This window comes from Eleutherodactylus coqui, chromosome 5, assembly GCF_035609145.1.
Source record: "Eleutherodactylus coqui strain aEleCoq1 chromosome 5, aEleCoq1.hap1, whole genome shotgun sequence".
Classification (NCBI taxonomy): Eukaryota; Metazoa; Chordata; class Amphibia; order Anura; family Eleutherodactylidae; genus Eleutherodactylus; species Eleutherodactylus coqui.
The window spans coordinates 237,893,715-237,913,032 of NC_089841.1; the positions used below are offsets into that span (position 1 = coordinate 237,893,715).

Genomic DNA, 19,318 nt, shown 5'->3' on the forward strand with positions numbered 1-19,318 from the left:
CTATACTATGGCATGTAGTTACAAAACTATGAGGAGCACAACTTGGTAAAAACCAAATAGTGACGTACCGCAGGCTTAAGCTTCCTATATAAGGCAGGACCATAGATCGATATTCCTGACTCCAAGGTATTGAAGCAAACATTACACTTTTTTTACACTAAGGTAGCGCCAGGTGACACAACCGCCGCGGGATCGGAGGGTCACATGAACGTTTAGTCGAATCCCTGAGCTTCCTGTAGGTTCAGCACAGCCAGGGCACTGTGAACACTCAGGGGTATTCGGATTTGCTAAGTCATTGCTCTTTCTTGGATGGAGTTCCACATACCTGTAACACAAATATTGTCCCACGTCCAAACAAAAAGTATCCAACCAACTCTGCAGAAAAGCAAACAGAGAGGTTTGTTGGCAGGTCGTCTTTACGAGATGAATGTCGCATTGTTAACAGCACCAATGGCTTCTGATGGGACCGCCTCCTCATATATTCTGTATTAAAAGACTTCTTCACAGGAAATATTGATTCTTTGGTTCTTTTGACTCTCAGCCTTCACAGAATGGTGCTGTCCCGTGCCTGGACCCTCGTCAAACACTTTGAGGGAGCCCCAAAGTTATCAGACTTCAAAATGAAGGAGATCCAGTTACCAAAGGTAAAAAATGGAGGTAAGTGAGAACATCGCTGGATAGAACAAGAATGCTTACAGCCGGCGGCCACAGACATGGCATCTAGTCTCAGCCATCGAGCATTGGCATTGGCATGCCCACTGGTAGTCCCCAACATACAGTCAGGGTGTCAGCGAATATGCAGGCTTTGTGCGTATGTTATGTGCATTTAGGCATACACATTGATTTCAATGGGGTCTTGTGTTGTGCAAATGTTCACCAAGATAGGACATGCCGCATATTTTTGCACATGATCGCCCATTGCGGGAAAAAAATACACTCATGGGAACTAACCCATTGAAATTGATGGGTTCTATTCACTGCGTATTACGGACACAAAATTTGTGCCTGTTTTACGCTGCTCAAAAACACTCGTGTGAGCAAGCCCTAAATTAAATAGCATTTGCTACATCAGTACAGGCTACACAGACATATATACACACAAATACACCCTATAAAAGCTAGACAGCAGACATCTAATTATATATATATTAGTGTCCTTGGCTCACTTGCTTACGGGGTCACCATCTTCTCCATCCAGGATGGTTGTCACCACTCCATAGAGATTCAGGAGACCAGATCACTTCAAACACTGACTGCCAGTTTTATTTCACACAGCTAAAAAGGTACAGCAGCACCATGCTGGAACATATGACAGCTGCAGGGTACACAACCCCGCATGGTCTCTGTCACTATTCCCCACCCGTGGTATCTAGGGGTCATCCTTCCCTGTCAGACACACGATGGGCCCAGTCTGGTCCGCAGCGGACCTCAGGTTCCCAGTTCCTGACATTGCCTCTGCAGCCTCTATCTCTGACTTTCAGCAGGGGACTGAATGTGTCTGGAGGTTGTACCTCCCCCAGAAACATCCATACAGCTGTCCCTGCTGATTAGCACACGGAAGGCCTGCTTTCACGCCCTCTGCAGGCCTTTTTGTGAACTACCTTGCCACTGATATATACATACATATATACACAGAACACACATATACAGTGTTTGCTACAGAGACATGTATACTCATACAACATATATACACACAGCACACAAATATATATACATACGGATATATGCCTCACACATATACAGTATATAATACCTGCAGAAAAAAAGAAGACCAAATGACAATTAAAATTAATTAAAAACATTATTACATCCATTAAAGTGGCTTTCTGGGACATCAATATTGATGAGGAATCCTCAGGATTGGTCATCAATATCTGATCGTGGGGATCCACAGCTCACGATTACCTCTGATCAGCTATCTGAAGTGGTTACGGCACTCAGGTGAATGCTGCTGTCACTTCACTGCATACCAGGCACAGCGCTGCACATTTTATTGTGGCTGCGCCTGGTATAGCAGCTCAGTCCCATTTACTTGAATGGGATGGAGCTGCTCACAGGCCAAGTGACCGATGAACGTGACCTCGTCCCTTGAAAGAGGCCATGGCACTCACTTGAGCACTGCAGCCTCTTTAATCAGTTGATCGGCCAGAGTCACAAGAAGCCAACATCTACTGATCAGATATTGATAAGCAGAAATGTAACTTGAAGCTCCTAGACCCCCATGCAAAACCTGTAACAGGGTCCCCAACTATAATGCTTTATTAATAGCACTGGGCTCCCTATATGGAGAAGAGAGGCCCTATGGGCCCCCTAAGGCTTCTGGGCCCAGGTGCAACCGCATCCCCTATAGTTACGCTAGTCTTGATAAGCCATCCTGGGCGTAAGTCATCAAAGCATACTTTAGTCCTGCAAAATCCCTTTAAATACAGCCATATTATATATATATATATATATATATATATATATATATATATACACTGAACGATCACTGCATTAGGAACAGCTGCCGCGTGACATCTTGTGATCAGTACCACATGATGGCGCATCGCAATCGGCTCAGAGATAATGTGCTGAGATCTTTGCACAGCAGAAGGCAACATTTGGCTGTCATGGGTAAACATGGTGACTTGAGGGACTTTGACTGCGGGCGGACTGTTAGTGCCCAGAGGTGTGGTGCCAGTATTTCTGATACAGTCACACAAGTTGGCTGTTCCCAAACCACGATATCAGGAGTGTACTAAAACTCATTGAACCATGGGCAGACATCTGACACAGTACACCAGACAGCATAACTTGCGTCATCTGAAGTTCAAGAGCCGAAGACTGACAAGGGTGTCTCTGATAACCCCGCATCATCACCAATAATGCGTCGCATGTGCAGCGACCCAGACCTAGGAGGTGTTTCCGTAGTGGGGTAAAAATAAGATGGCAGTCAAGGGGCTCTACTGCTCCTCTACTGCTATAAAAATGGGAAGAATAAACAGTAATGGGGGTAGTAGTCATGCCTCTCCTGCAGTGTTGTGTGGTACCTCAGTACAGTTGTTGTAGGTGGTGGGAAGCACTTCACTTAGATGAAAAACAATTCCAACTTCATTTTACTAGTTCTTTATCTCAACAGCAGTTACATCATTCTCCTTACAGTGATATCATAGAAATCACAGACTTCATGTGCACCATTCACTTTAGATTGAGTTAACTGACTTGGATTGTAAAGGGTTAACCAGTGACTTGATTACTGACTCAACACTGCTTGATTCTGCTTCTCTCTCCTGCTGACACTCCGGTACAAACTTGATTTAGGTACTCACACTTAGCTGTTCTGACTTCCCACCACACTGTCTCTGGTAAATGTTCTTTTTGTAACTCCTCGGTCTCTATCTCAGGATCCCCTGGACTAGATTCTCTTTAGAAGACTGGGTTAAAGATGTTTGCCATGTTCCTCCCTGGTCTCTATCTCTGGCTGTCTTCTTTGTCAGTTATTTCCAGGACTAAGCTGGCTCCAAGACTAGACTTCCTCCATGGTTAGGCTCCAGGACAAGACTGGCTAACCCCACCCACTCTACACCTTTTACACCCCCTTCCCCCCAAGACCTATCCTGAGCTAGGTGAAATCTGTCTACCCAATCCCAGGCTAGCTAGGGGTGATTGACAGGGGTAAGAGCAGGTTAGGGTGCATTCTGCTAAGTCATACAGTGCTAGGTAGCAAGAACACCAAAAGTTAACTCTTAATTGACCATTAAAGTGGTACACAAATAATTGCACACCTATACAAATATACACACATACATTCCACATGAGGTAGCAATAGCAATGCTGTGGGACCCCAACTCTGGGGTTCTACACATATGTCTAGAAATGATGTCAATGGACCATGGACACATCACAGAAGGTTGTCTGGAGTGATAAGCCCTTTTTGCTGCTGAACCATATGGATAGCAAGGGTCTGCATTTGGTGTAATCAACATGAAGCTGTGTTCCACAGGTGCACCGTTGGAATTCAACGAGCCAGTGGTGGTGGTGGTGGCGGCAAGGTCTTGGGAGCATTTTCTTGTCATTGCCTAGGACCATGGATCATTATACCACATTCTTTGAATAGTGAACACTTTAGGGATCTGTTAACTAACCATATACACCTATATCTTCAGGAAGTCTTCCCTGACCATAGTGCCATCTTTCGACAAGACAACGCTCTGTCATTGAGCTTGGATCACTAGGGAGTGGTTGGAGGAACACAAAAAGGAATTCTGCACACTGCCTCGGCCCCCAAACTCACCAGACTGTGACCCCATTGAACATGTTTGGGATATCTTAGAAAGGGCTGGGAGATCTGCTCCCACTTATCCACAAAATGCACACCAACTAGCAGAGCTGCTACAGCGGGCATGGGTTAAGTATGGAGGATGATCGCCAACTTATTGAAACTGTTCCTGGACATCTGAAAGTCGTGGTAGTCCAAAAAGGTGGTCCAACCTGCTCATGAGTAGGTGTTCCTAATGCAGTGATCGTTCATAGTGTGTGTGTGTCTATATATCTATGTAGATATATATAGAGTGAGTGAGTGTAGGGGTGAGAACAAGTGGTCCAAGAACTCTTGTGAGGGAGGCAGGCGCATCATGGGTGATCAAGCAGAAGAAATGACATCAGCCGCTGATTGGATGTGTAGCCAGCCAGGAGCTCTCTTAGAGTTATTAACTCTGTATGATGTAGCGCTGGCGGTTATCCAACAGGGTGGATGGCACTACTATCCATACTGGAGCTGAAACCTCTTTGCTCTTATGCATGGTGGTGTGTATGTGAGTTAAGAGACAGTGCTGCTAAAATAACATTTTTGTGCTAAAAAATCACTCTAAATTGCTGGCTATTAGGGATTTACATTTCTTCTAATTTGCTGTCCACTGCCAGTTATCATAATGAAGTTAAGCCCCATTTACACAGGATGATTGTTAGGCAAACGATGCCTGACACTCACCCCCGCAGATACTCACTCCCGTACTGTCACACAGATGCGAGTATCGCTGGCTCTCTGACAGAGCTGCCAGCAGGGGGTCGGGACAGCTGGAGTAGATTTCTCTCCTCGCTCTCCCCCGCCCCTCTCCATTCACTTAACACAGCAACTGTTCAGTACTGATCGGCTGCTATTTACACTTGAACGCTCATTGTTCACTGTTTAGGCTGCATAAAATCCTGAATGATGATCGCTCAGTGTAAATAGCAGCTGTTCAGTACTGAACGGTCACTGTGTTAAGTGAATGGAGAGCGAGAATTGAAATCTCCTCCAGCCGCCCGGCTGCAAGCCAACAATACTGGCTCCTGTGCAACAGCATGGGAGTAGGTACATGCAGGGATGAGTGCCGGGCATCGTTAACTCAACATTCGTCCTGTGTAAATGGGGTTTATGTCTCTAGCAACACAGATAAGACAGAAAATAGGAAGTGGAGGAGGATGATGACTCATAATGCCCATAGATGTCTAGAGAGAGCAACTTGCACAGAGGTGGTTGCAGCTAACTGGGAATTGGAGATGCAGCCTGCAGAGTGGAAAACTGGTGAAAAATGCAGATTCCAAGTTATATAATGGCCGAAATAACGTTATCCCTCATGTACACACAGCCTATTCTGAAAAGTCATCTGGAAGTGTGGATGCGCTTTAATTCTCAATACGTCCTGTAGAGTTCAGACATCTACATGAACACTGAGCCATTATCAGCAGGAATATAGCACATTTTTCTGAAAAGAGGGAAAGTATATAATATTATTGATGAGTCGCTTGCAATCTAAATAATAAGTATTCTAGTGATAGAATATTGTGTGATACTGATTAATGTTATGAATTTCCACTCTACAGAGGTGTTGGTGGAAGCTGAGTATTTCAGTGTGGACCCATACATGAGGTATCAATATATTCCTTTAATCACTATTGACTAAGATACATTCATGATTGCTGAAAGATAGTTTACTTAAATGGGGTTTCTAGCTCTAAAATATTGATGACCTATCCTCAAGTCATTAATAGCCTGGAACCCCCACCAATCAGCTGTCACTGGGCTGCTGCTTCAGTGTACAGAGCTGGAAGCATACAGCTCCGTACATTGTGCAGTGGCCCAGCTTGGTATTGCAGGCACTGTTCTCCTACAACTAAGTGGAAGCGGTGCCTGTAATACCAATCCAGACCACTGCACCATGTACAGAGCTGTGTGCTGACTTCATATATAAAAGAAGCAGTGGCCCAGCAATGAGCTGATTGATAAGGGGCCACAGTGGCAGACCTAAGCCAATTAATTTTTTTGAATTGAAAAATCCCTTTAAGTCCGTCACTGATTTCTGCAAAAAACAGGATGAAATAGCGCTGCATGCTGCTCTATTTAGTCCTGGAAAATGCCGACCGGCCAGCTGGAAGCTGAATGGACCTCATTATAGTCAATAGGGTCCATTGAGCGCCATTTGGTTCCATTGTAAGACTGATTCATTAGGCCAGTGGATGCCCTTTTTCTGCTCCCCAAATGGAGCATGAAGATGCAAACCCCTAGCACTCATGTTAACCATGCCTAACAAAAAAGCACAACCAAATTCCAAACCATGATTCTAACAAATGTCCCGCACTAAGAATTTGTCTAATTGTGCATATCTGAGAATGAAGTGCACTGCACGGTGCTTCGCTTAGTGTCTGCACAAGCAGGAAATGCACCGAGTTTATTAAGAGGGGCATGCCTCTTAGTAAATGTGGCATATATTCAGATGTGGGAGGCCATACTGCCTTTTGCCAAGTCCTGTGGTAGATACATTCCCTCCTAAATGTTTAACCAATAGGAACACCCGACACAACATTGTAATTTCTACTTCCTTTGAAGTAAAACATATTGTGTATGTCAAAAAGAAAATGCCTCCATATAGAAAAGGGGTCATGGGGTTAAGAGAAGTTGGGGGGCCCCAAGATAAACTTTTTCACCCGGGCCCATGAGCCTATAGCTACGCCACTGCGGTCATCTGTTTCCTGGCGCTAGTCTTTATTGCTTCTATGGCTGGTTCATTATACAGTGACAGTAAGGAAGTCCAACACATAAGATAACAGTCACCTAAGATGGACAATCTTGAATATTTCGGACAACCATCGACTGGAAATGATATATCGTGGCACATTCATGATGGCTGACAGCAGACTGCTGCCAAGTGATCAATCTGGGCCTTGATTAGAACTACCTGTATGTGGCATGGTCAGCCAATGGTGGCTGATTATTAGCTATTTTTCACTAGCCCAATCGGATCGTTTCCACTTTTGAAGTTCCCTCCCTGATCTGCCGCTTTAGTCTATTGTGTTGATTGTTTGTACAAGTGATCCAACATACCATTCATCAACCACATTCTAGCCGATACTAATCTCATGTGTACGGCCAGCCTTATACCGCCAGGTGTTCTATGTTCTAAAATATGTTGTCCCTCTGTTCTAAATGTCTGCAAACATTACCAGCCACATTAACCCATTAGAGACGCAATACGCCTTTTTACTGACCTCCCTAATGGGCTTAAAACCTGCATATACATCTTTTTAAGGCGGTGGATTGGCTGACTAATGACAGCCAGACTCCTGCTCTAACAGCCAGCAGTGGAGAAACCGATTCTGGCGATCGAACAATCACATCTTCAAGTCCCCTTCAAGAAGTGAAAATTAGCGTAAAAAAATACAATACATTTTAATGTAAAGAAAAAAAAGGGCCAGTAAAAAAATAAAATAAATATATATACCGGTTTATACACATTTTTGCCCACAATAATCCTGTCTTAGGGCGCATTCAGACAACCGTATATCGGCTGGGTTTTCACGCCCAGCCGATATACGGCGTCTCTCACTGCAAGGGGAGGAGGCTGGAAGAGCTGGGAGCAGGGCTCTGAGCTCCCGCCCCCTGTCCACCCCCTCTCCGCCCCTCGGCACTATTTTGCTCTTTTGTTTGCCTGCCAAAAAATGCAACAAAAAGCAATCCTGAAGTCACATGTAACTCAAAATACTGCCAATAAAAACTACAACCCCTCCTGCAAATAACAAGCCCTCATAGAGCTCCGTTACCAGCAAAATACAAATGTTCTGGGTCTTAGAAGGCAGCGATGCAGATTCAACTGTTTTTCCTTAAAAACGTGTTTCTATTGTGCAAAAGTAATAAAAATTAAGAAATCTCCATAAACTTGATATGGCAGTAATTATGCTGATCTGGTTAATTTACTGAATAGTGAATGCTGTAAAAACAACACCCAAAAACAATGGCGGAATTTCTGCAACCCCCCCGCGCAAAAGAAAAAGTTTGATAAAAGTTCTACAACACAATATATGTACCCCAGAGGGGTGCCATTAAAAAGTACAACTCGTCCCATAAAGAAAAAAACAAGCCCTCATACGGATATATCTGGGAGCTATGGTTCTTGCAATGTCATAATGTAGGCTCTAATTGCAGAGAGGGACGGAGTGGAGAGAAGGTCTCCCTGGTTCCATCCACGCCTTTACTGATTCCTGCTCGCGGTGGCCGTGTGGTTTTGCGGATGTTCTTGCAATTGTTCTCCAGCTGCTCCGTTCGTCTCTATCTTTATAAGAGTTTGGCTAAGGGTAGGTCCCATGTACCAGAAAATAGCGCGGGTTTTCCACAATGGTACAGATTTTGATGTGATTTCCGCCGCGGTTTTGATACGCATTTTCTGCTGCGGACAACCTGCACTATTTCCAGTACATGGGAAGATGCCGTTAAGGTGGGCCGGGGGTCCGGTGACTGACTGTTACAGTATAAGCTCTCATTAAGTGACATTTGTGATTACCGCTCCTCAAATCTATCTGTTTTTGTGTAAAAAGACCTTACAGCAAGCAAAAGATGAAGGAGGGAGACATCATGATCGGGGAGCAGGTTGCAAGGTAACGTCTGATCATTTCTTTCTTTTATCAGTGTGGAGTTTTGGCAGCCCTGTGCATGAAGTACAGAGATTTATTAACCCCTTAGTGACGGCCAATACACCTTTTCACTGACTCACTAATGGACTTTAAACAGCACACACGTCTTTTTTGAGGAGGTAGTTTGGCTGACTACTGACAGCCAGGCTCCTGCTCTAACAGCCAGTAGAGGAGAAACCTCAGATCCTGGTGGTTTAACCCCTTACATGCCGCAATCAATAACAACTGTAGCATTTGAGAAGAAGACAGTGGGAGGGAGCTCCTTCTGTCAGCCATTGGCACCCCACAGTGTAATTGCAAGGTACCGATGGATTCCCATGACAGATGGGAGCCTGACAAAGAACTTCATGTCTGCCATGTACTCAGCCTATTAGAGTCTGATAGACTGATGTCAAAGGCCTAGTAGAATTTGCTACATAAGTAATGCAGTGTACTATCCTAGCAATCGAACTATCACAACTTCAAGTCCCCTTCATAGTGTTAAAAAAAGCCAGTTTTCTTTATAAATACACTTTTTTAAATTGATAAATTACTAAAGGAAAATTGTAAAAATCAGCACATAATAACAGGTATTGTCAGAATTGCTATTTTTCTATTTATCATCTTCCAAAAATCACAAAAAAATGCAATCCTGGTATTTTTATGAATGGTGTAAAAACAAAATCCCAAAACAATGGCGAAATTTTTGAGGGTTTTTTACCCCTCCAACTCAAAAAAGTAATAAAAGTTATACAACACATTATACGTACCCCAGAGTTGCGTCATTAAAAAAATGTTCGGCCCAGAAAAAAAACATGTAAACAACTCATGGCTCTTGCAATGCGACAATGAAAAATGCTTGGCCCTTAACGCTACAGGACGTACAGTTACGTCCTGCAGCTTCGAGGTGTTATGAAGGGGGATCACAGGGCAGGCCCACTCTATACAACGTGACTGTCGGCTGTTTCTTAGAGCCGGCATCCGTCCGCAACAGCTCCAGTAAGCCACTCTGTTAGGGCTCCCACCAACTAGCGTTTTTTTCTCCACTGCGCTGCGAGAGTAAGTGAATACTCTTGCAGAGTAGTCCGAGAAATTGCAGCGATATCGCTTCAACAGTCTTTTAAATGGGGCCAGGGGCAGCAGCGCTAGCCCAATTGAAAAGATAGGGAGAATGCCGCGGACTTCTGCCACAGCTGTGCCACTGTGGCAGAAGTCAGCGGCATGCTATCCTATTGCTTTCAATTAAAACTCTTAGCTAACATATTGCTATTCATGAATCAATAGCTAAGAGCTATCTGTCATTGGCTGAGCGCTCAGCGAATAGCTAAGCAGTAGCTGCTATTGGCTCAGCCCTCAGCCAATCTGCACAGCCCTTTCAGTAGTCGGGGATTTTTAAATCCCCGTCTGCTGAAAGAGCTCAGTAGCAGTGCCGGGAGCCAGCCGGAGGACGCGGCTGACAGCAGGAGAGGTGAGTAACTTTTTTATCATTTTTTAACCACTTTTTTATGATTATCGGGGAAGGGCTTATATTTCAAGCCCTTCTCCGATAATCATTCTGCAGGGCTTGTCAGAAACCACTGCTTTCAATGGGATCGACAGCAGTGCCGATCCCATTGAAAGCAATGGGATAGCATGCCGCTGACTTCTGCCACAGCTGTGACAGAGGGTTCCTTCATCCCCGCGGTCCCCGGCGGAAGTGGCAGAAGTCTGCGGCATTCTCCATATCTTTTTTAAATGGGGCTAGTGCTGCTGCTGCTGGCCCCATTGAAAAGACTGGCGATGTCGCAGCGATATCCCAGCGATTTTGGGATATCTGCCTGCGTTTTTCTCGCACTGCGATGCGAGACTTTAACTTTAGAATCGCATCGCAGTGGAGAAAAAAACGCCAGTGGGTGGGAGCCCTGAATTGGAGCTGTTAAACCAATTCTGACAGCGACATTTAAATCCCCTGACTGAAATGCCCCAGGGCTGTCATAGCAGAATGTCTATCAAGCCATGCCACAAGAATGTCTGACCGATCGTGGTATAATGTATGGCATTACAACCTACTGCAGGAGCGATCAAAGCATCGCTAGTTGTTGTTTCCTCTGGAGACTAAAAAAAGAAGTAAAAATAAGTTTTAAAAAGTTTTACTAATTATTAAAAATAAATAAAAGGCAAGAACAGTTAAATAAATAAACCCTTCTGCCATATTTATAATAAAAGAATCTAACTAATAAAACAAAAACACATGTATGGTATCGCAGCGTCTGTAAAAGTCTGATCTATCAAAATAATGTGTTATTTACTCCGCATGGTGAACGTCGTCAGAAAAAAAGAAAAGCCAGAATGCACTTTTTTGGTCACCCCCATCTCCAAGAAATTTTTTTTTAAAAAGTTGTATGTACTCCAGAATGGTACCACCAGAAACTATAGGACGTCCCGCAAAAATAAGAACTTGCACAACTATGTCTACGTAAAAAAAAATATGGCTGTCAGAAGATGACGACAGAAAATAATAAAAAAAACAATAAAAGTAGTATAGCAAACAAAAACTATTCTCTCTCTATCTCTCTCTCTCCTCTAGTACTGACCCATACAATAAAGTTATCAGGCCATTTTGGCTGCAGCGTGCACACCACGGACACAAGATGCACCCAAAGATGGCGGAATATGTTTTTTTTTTCCATTTCACTTCAACTTTTTAAAAAAGTTTTTCAGTACATTAAATAGTTTCATTGAAAAATGCAATTCGTCCCGCAAAAATCTTGGGAGCGGGGTACTTCCCGCAAAATGGCATACCCTTGCGTCATAGGGATAGCGCGAGATCACGACAGACCATCGCGCTATTTGGCAGCGGGAGGCGGCTGTCAGTCATAGGCGGCCCCCCGCTGCAGCAGCAGGGAGCATCGGAGATTTTGGTATCGTTGTAACCGTACCGACCTGCACAAAAAAAAGGTTTTGTGTCGTTTATGCTGCATAATTAATGCTTTAAAAAAAAAAATCTATGGCAGAATTGATGCGTTTTCTCTCCCTGCGATCATAAAAAAATAATAAAAGTTTTACAATACAGTCAATGTACCCAAAAATGGCACCAATAAAATCTACAGTTCGCCACGCAAAAAACAAGCCCTCACATGGCCGCGTCGATGGAAAAATAAAAGTGTTATGGCTTTTGAAAAATGAAAATCGACCAAAAATTGTTTGATCCTCAACGGCAAAATAGGCCATGTCATTAAGGGGTTAAGAAATCTTCATATTTTACAAGAATTAGATGTCTTCTGCCAATTAACCCTTGGCCACCCCCTCTCCAAATAATCATGGCTTTATATATTTGTGTTCTGTTGTTTCCATTCATGTCCCCTATGAGTATTTTCGGATGGCGCCTGTTTCATCTTGTTTCTTCTTGTTTTGTCGATCAGTATGGCGCAGCCTGCACCCATTATATAATACACTATTATCTGATGGAAATAGGAATGTGTGCGCAGACCCGCCCTGGACGCTTGGCTGACATCCTAGAATGCAGTGCATTGTGGGAGATGTGTTTTTTGTTTATCAGCCTTAAAACAGAGTGCAGAGAGAAACCATAGCCTAATGCAGAATCTGTAACAGCCCGCTCCCTCCTGATCGTACTATGTGCCACTTACAATATGGGCAATACTAGACAAAGTGCATGGGAAGGGGACCTGACTTTCCCAGGGTCAAAGCGGGACAGAGGGGTGTGGTCAGGGGCGGGGCTTATCATGACGTATGATTTTACCTCTGTTGTTATAAAAAGTACACGCCGTTTTAAAAAAGACAGGGAGCAAATTCTGCAGCATTTCTGCATCCAAAAAACAGTCAAACTCTCTACCATTGGTGCGGATTTTGACTGGAAATCAGCTGCGTATCTGCAGCTGATTTCATACTATGCGGCGCTCCCCTCGCCTCCAAAAGCTTCCTACTGTTGGCGCTCCAAGGCTTCTGGTTCCCAGCGACCTGTAGTGGCTTCACCTGATTAGCGGTGCCGCGCCTGATTAGGTCGCTGGAAGCTGGGGAGCGCTGACAGCGGGAAGCCCATGGAGGAGGTGAGGGCAGCGTCACAGTATAAAATCAGCTGCAGGTATGCGGCTGATTTCCAGTCAAAATCCGCGCCAATGGTACAGATTTTATTAGGTTTTTTTTATGCATAAATGCTGCGGAATTTGCAGCGGAAATTTCTGCTGTAGATATCCCGCAGCATTACCGCCACGTGTAAACATACCCTAAGTCAACTTGAGATATGCTGCCATATGCAGAGTGGCCTCAGTAGTAATAATGACCTCCACAGTGGCCCCAGTAGTAATAGTGACCTCCGCAGTGGCCCCAGTAGTAATAATGTCTCCCACAGTGGCCTTGGTAGTAATAGTGTCCCCAACAGTGGCCTTAGTAGTAATAACAACCCCCACAGTGGCTTCAATAGTAATAGTGCCCCTATATCGTCCCTAGTAATAAGTGACCCCCACAATGGCCTCAGCAGTAATAGTGACACTCACAGTGGACTCAGTAGTAATAGTGACCCCCCACAGTGGACTCCGTAGTAATAGTGACCCCCACAGTGGCCTCAGTATTAATAGTGACCCCCACAGTGGCCTCAGTATTAATAGTGACCCCCACAGTGGCCTCAGTAGTAATAGTGCCCCCTATATCGTCCCTAGTAATAAGTGTCCCCCACAGTGGCCTCAGCAGTAATAGTGACACTCACAGTGGCCTCAGCAGTAATAGTAACACTCACAGTGGACTCAGTAGTAATAGTGACCCCCACAGTGGCCTCAGTATTAATAGTGACCCCCACAGTGGCCTCAGTAGTAATAGTGACCCCCACAGTGGCCTCAGTATTAATAGTGACCCCCCACAGGGAACTCACTAGTAATAGTGACCCCCACAGGGAACTCAGTAGTAATAGTGCAATGCATTATCGCTACTGCTAGCAATCATATGCCATGGCAGACCCATCGACCCTCCATGATGGCAAAGCATTAGGGGTTAACAGAGGCAGGCCAGCTATTATTCACACCCACTTCCTGCTGTTGCTGCAAGCACCAGATGCCTAGGACATAAACTTACTTCATATAGCGTTAAGGGGTAAAATATTGTGTGTACTGTACATTAAAAATGATCATAGATACATTAATTAAGAGAAGTGGGATTATTTACTACCCTACCAGGAATCCTAATATAGGGTTTGGTTGCCTCCATAATTACCATTTTGTTTCCACAGAGTTGTAGAAAGTAGTGATGCCGCTTTCCCGGTTGGCAGTTATGTTCTTTCACATGCTGGTTGGACAACTCATTCTGTCTCTGAAGGCAAAAATCTGACTCCATTACTAGCAAATTGGCCTGACCACGTCCCAAAGTCGCTGGCTCTTGGAACAATCGGAATGCCTGGGTGAGTGAATACCAGAAATTTTTTAAGGGTCCCCGGGGAAGCCGTATTACTTTAAAAGGGCACAGGGGTTCTTTCAGCTCTCCTTCTCCTTCCCCCTTGCAGGAGTGTGACTGGAGGTTTTATCACCTTCAACCAAACCCCTACAGCTGTCCCAGCAAATTTAGCACAAATAATGTCTAATTTCACGCCCTCTGCAGGCCATTCTGTGTACTGCTGTACCACAATTGCTTAAAAAATTTAATAAAAAAATTGTTTATGGCAACTTTGTAGTCTTTTGTATTGTACAGTATATAACAATGTAAATGCGCATTAGGCCAGCATATTCTAGGCACATTGGCGCACCCATAATACGGACGAGTGTCCTGACCGGCCATTGATCTAATGACGTGAACTCGTGATGCTGTAAATACAGGTTATCAGACACGTGGTCGGACCGGGACACGTGTCTGTATTACGGGGCATAAAACCGTCTGTAATACACTTATGTTGATGCGGTAGACGGCACCGTAGGAGACTCATCTGTATCGGGTACTGAAGGATAGAAAACAAATCCTCTTCACCTGCTAATAAGCCTAAGACTTTCACTTCTATATCCTGCATGTAACGGAGGCATGCAGCACGCCATGATACGTTCTATAAGACACTTTGCTTTGTTTTACAGTTTAACAGCATATTTTGGCTTAAAAGAAGTCTGCTTTGCAAAAAAAGGTGAAGTAGTTTTGGTGAACGGAGCCGCTGGGGCTGTTGGATCATTAGTGGGCCAGATCGCAAAAATCACGGTGAGTACTGCCGCCATTGGAACCAAATAACAAGAAAATGTGTCCATGTTAAAAAACTTTTGTCCATGAATGTTTTAATTATGTTTTTTGCCAAAAAAACTAATTCTCTTGCTTTACACCCCTTAGGGGGGTTTTATCCATAAAGATGTTTCCAACAGCTGGACCCATTATTAAGTAAAAAAAATAGATCCTACTCCCCTCTCCTTGGACCCCCGAAGTGAAGCTCAGCAGCTTACACCGCCCCAGCTCTGGCTTCGGGTCGAAGAACATGACCACTGCAGCCAAAAAGAGGCTTGTGTTTAAACTGAATGATTAGCATTCAGTTTTGCTTGCTGGAACGATTTTTGCATTATTACTGATGACCGTATGTTTACCGCGTGTTGCACGGGCTCTGTACGTCCGTGTGATACGCGGTAACTCACAGGCAATCAATTACATGGCTTAACGCAGTAGTGATCACATTAGCCTGTCGGAATTGAATAATACGCAAACAGGAAAGCAGCATGTTCTATGTTGCCACATATATACGCAAGATAGATTGTTCTCTGTGTACATACAGGTGTACTGTACATGACAGCGTGCATGTGTATGCAGTCATGCGCAGTACTATTTTGCTGCTATGCACAGCAGAAAGCAGGGTTACGGCTGGCCCCACAGCTGTAAAACACTGCAAGACCCCCACAGCGTTTTACGCTTTATCAGTAGCAGTACATACATAAAGGACTACTTAAAATAGTCCTGGATATTCATGAGTTGGTGGCTATAGTCCCGCCCACCCCTCCCTCCAGCCAATGATTGACTGCTGTCTGTTTATTACTGTTCATAAAGATAGGGCTGCCAATCATTGGCTGGAGGGCAGGGTGGGTGTGGCCAGGAAGCAGCTGATGATAGGACTACTTCTGTGTCTGGCTGCTACTAATAAAATGCAAGTTTCTCCCAAACTACTGCACAGATACACACAGCAGACCTATCTCTGTAAACAGTGTGACCGGTACTACCTTATGGTGCTCTCAGTGAGGGCTGCAATAACATGGCGACAGAGTCTTTTAGGTTATTAACCCCTTAACGACGGCCCCATCGGGAAACTACGTCCTCAGAAAGTGGGCCTTAATCCTAGAGGACGTAGTTTTATGCATCCTCTTTGGATTGATGCCCACTGGCCTGAGGACGTGACAGCTCCATGCTGTCGGTGCCCGCAGGTAGCCGACAGCATGGAGCTGTCATCCCAGGATGCGGGCAGTCCCCCCCGGCATTGCGATCGGCGCTATAAAATGAATAGCGCCGATCGCAAAAAAGTAAATAAAACAGTGAAAAAAAGTAGTAATTCAGCTGCTATGATGGATCGGATCCATCACGGCAGCTGAAAATACTCACACGGCTTGTCGGCGGTGTCCCCCGGAGATCTGGTCCTCCCGGACCCGCCGGCGGCCTTCTGCGCATGCGCGCCTGACGATGACGTCACGCGCACGCGCAGAAGCCCGGGTGTCCCCGGCAAATTTAAAATCTCCTGGCTCCCGGCTCCTGAAGGTAGCCGGGAACCAGGAGGTGTTACCGGGGACCACTGTGAGCGGTCCCCGGGCCCGCGATCACCGCTATCCATTGTGATAGCGGTGATCGCGAAAAAGTTTAAAAAGTAAAACAAAAGTAAAGTTTCACCTCCCCTCATGGATCGGATCCATGAGGGGAGGTGAAGATACTCACCCCCGGTCCTCTGCGATGTCCCGATGTCCCGGGACCCGAAATCCCCGTCTGCGCATGCGCGCCCGATGATTGACATCGGGCGCGTGCACAGAGGGGCTCGAGCCCCGGGAAATTCAAAATTGCTCTGCTCCTGGCTGCCATGTGTAGCCAAGAGCAGAGGGATGTCACCAGGGACATGATCACTGTCATCCAATGGATGACAGTGATCATGTAAAGTAAAAAAAAAAGTGCAAAAAGTAAAAAAAAAATAATAAAAAAAGGGGTAAAAGGTAAAAAAAAAAAGTGCAAAAAGTAAAAAAAAAAGTTTTAAAAAGTAAAAAAAAGCTTGCGTTTCATCTCCCCCCACGGATCATATCCGTGAGGGAGGATGAAATGACGTACCTAAGGCCTGCGGATTTATCCGCGGACCTCAACCCAGCTTCTGCGCACGCGCCCGTCACCAATGTGGCAGGCGCATGCGCAAAAGCTGTGGTTTTTTAAAATCTCCCTGCTCCTGGCTACAAAACTTAGCCGAGAGCCTGGAGATTTCACGGAGGGCCGCGGTGAGCGGTTCCTGATCACGTGTTCGCCGTTATCCAAAGAATAATGGCGATCACGTAAAAGTTAAAAAAAGGTGAAGCTTCATCTCCCCTCACTGATGCGATCGGTGAGAGGAGATAAAATTTTTTACCGGAGGCCTCCATATTTGCACCCCGACGCAATCTTCTTCCGTGAACTTTCCCGTATTCTGCGCATGCGACCGCTGGCAAAACACCGGACACATGCGCAGGAGTCGGGGAGCACAGGAAACGTAATATCTCCTTGCTCCCAGCGACCAACGGTCCCAGAGAGCCTGGAGCAGTGACGGGTGGCCTCGTTGAGCGGTCCCCGGTCACGTGAAAAAATGGTAGCGATCTACCTTTGGCCGGTCTCACATGACCGGATAGGAATTACGGATTCCGCATGCGTCTGATCCACGGTAATACGCAGATGAAGCGCATTGGATTACACAATTCCGCTCACATTAGCGGGTTGGAATTGCGTAATCCACTCACAGAAAAGAGAACGCAGCAGGTTCTATTTTACCGCGGATATCCGCAACATAGAGCCCATTGTGCTCCATGGTCGTGGATATACCCGCAACCCATACGCCCGTATACCTTGTATACGGGCTGTGGGTACCCGTGTCATCGCTAAGCGACGGTGCGGGAAATACAAACAACAACAAAAAAAGTGTACTGCGCATGACCGCCTGTGTGAGTAGGCAATTATGCGCAGTACATTACGCGGCCGTACGCAGGGTCACGGCCGAGCTCACAGATGGGATCCGCTGCGGGCCTCCACAAGCGGATTCCACCTACGGCTGCCTGAGCCCGGCGTTATTCAGACTGCTACCTGTAATACGCAATTTACAAGAAGCCCCTGGAACGCTCGCCTTCCTGCAGTTCCAGGAGCAGCTTGTTGAGCGCCTTCTGTGTGAGACCGCCGCACCTCATCAAGCTTACGGAGACTCACAGAGCGCCACTTTTTACACCCCATACCCACTACTGAGGTCAAAAAATGACTCCCAAAAAGCATGAGAGGAGGGGGGATACCCGGTTTTATTGCCCCATGTGCCCATCCCAACCAGCCTCCATAATTACCCGTCTTTGGAAATACTACACAGTTCACATTATTACTTTTATCTAAGATTTGGGGAACGCTGAAAAGGCGTGGAGGAGGGGGGGGGGATTTTAGGGAGTCAATTTTTATTCCGTACAAATGAGCAATGGGGCCTGGGATTTATTCAGTTATGCCCTGCAATCCAACGGGTGTTCCCTCCATTATAGGCCTTGCCATGTTTCCTGTAAGTAGATTAGGGCCACAATGGGTATGTTTTTGAACACGGGACAAACGGGGCGATCCAGTTTGGGGTGAACGTCTTCATTCCTATGTAAACTGTACAAAAAAAAAGTTTTTAAATTGACAAAATTGCCAAAAAAATGAAAATTGTAATTTTTTTCTTCTGCTTTGCTGAAATTTATTCAAATACTGTGTGGTCAAAATACGCAGTACACCCCTAGATGAATTCGTTAAGGGGTCTAGTTTTTAAAATGGGGTCATTGGTGGGGGTCTTTATAGTTTTGGACGCTCAATGGCTCTATAAGTGGGCAATGGGGCCTGGAATTTATTCCGTTGTACCCTAAAATCCAACGGGTGCTCCTTCCATTATAGGCCTAGCCATGCGTCCTTTAAGTAGATTAGGGCCACAAGGGGTATGGTTCTGAACACGGGACAAACAGGGGTATCCATTTTGGGGTGAAAGTCTTCATCCCTATGTGTGCTGTACAAAAAAAAACAGTTTTTAAATTGATACAACTTCCAAAAAAATGAAAATTGTAATTTTTTTTCTACTGCTTTGCTTAAATTTATTCAAAAATTGTAGGGTAAAAATACACAGTACACCCCTAGATAAATTCGTTAGGGGGTCTAGTTTTCAAAATGGGATCATTTGTGGGGGTTCTCTGTCGTTTTGGCCGCTCAAGGGCTCTACAAGTGTGCAATGGGGTCTAAATCACCTTCATGCTAA

General features: G+C 45.2%; 1 protein-coding gene across 2 annotated transcripts in view; it reads left to right on the top strand.

The window, feature by feature from the left end:
• LOC136628454 (prostaglandin reductase 1-like) overlaps positions 1-19,318 on the top strand; it is a 38,561-nt gene that overhangs the window by 10,651 nt on the left and 8,592 nt on the right. For both annotated transcript variants that reach the window (XM_066604374.1, XM_066604376.1), the window contains exons 2-6: positions 542-657; positions 5,845-5,890; positions 8,830-8,889; positions 14,123-14,290; positions 14,952-15,069. In XM_066604374.1, coding sequence (XP_066460471.1) covers positions 542-657; positions 5,845-5,890; positions 8,830-8,889; positions 14,123-14,290; positions 14,952-15,069 — 508 coding nt within the window. The remainder of the gene's footprint in view (positions 1-541; positions 658-5,844; positions 5,891-8,829; positions 8,890-14,122; positions 14,291-14,951; positions 15,070-19,318) is intronic.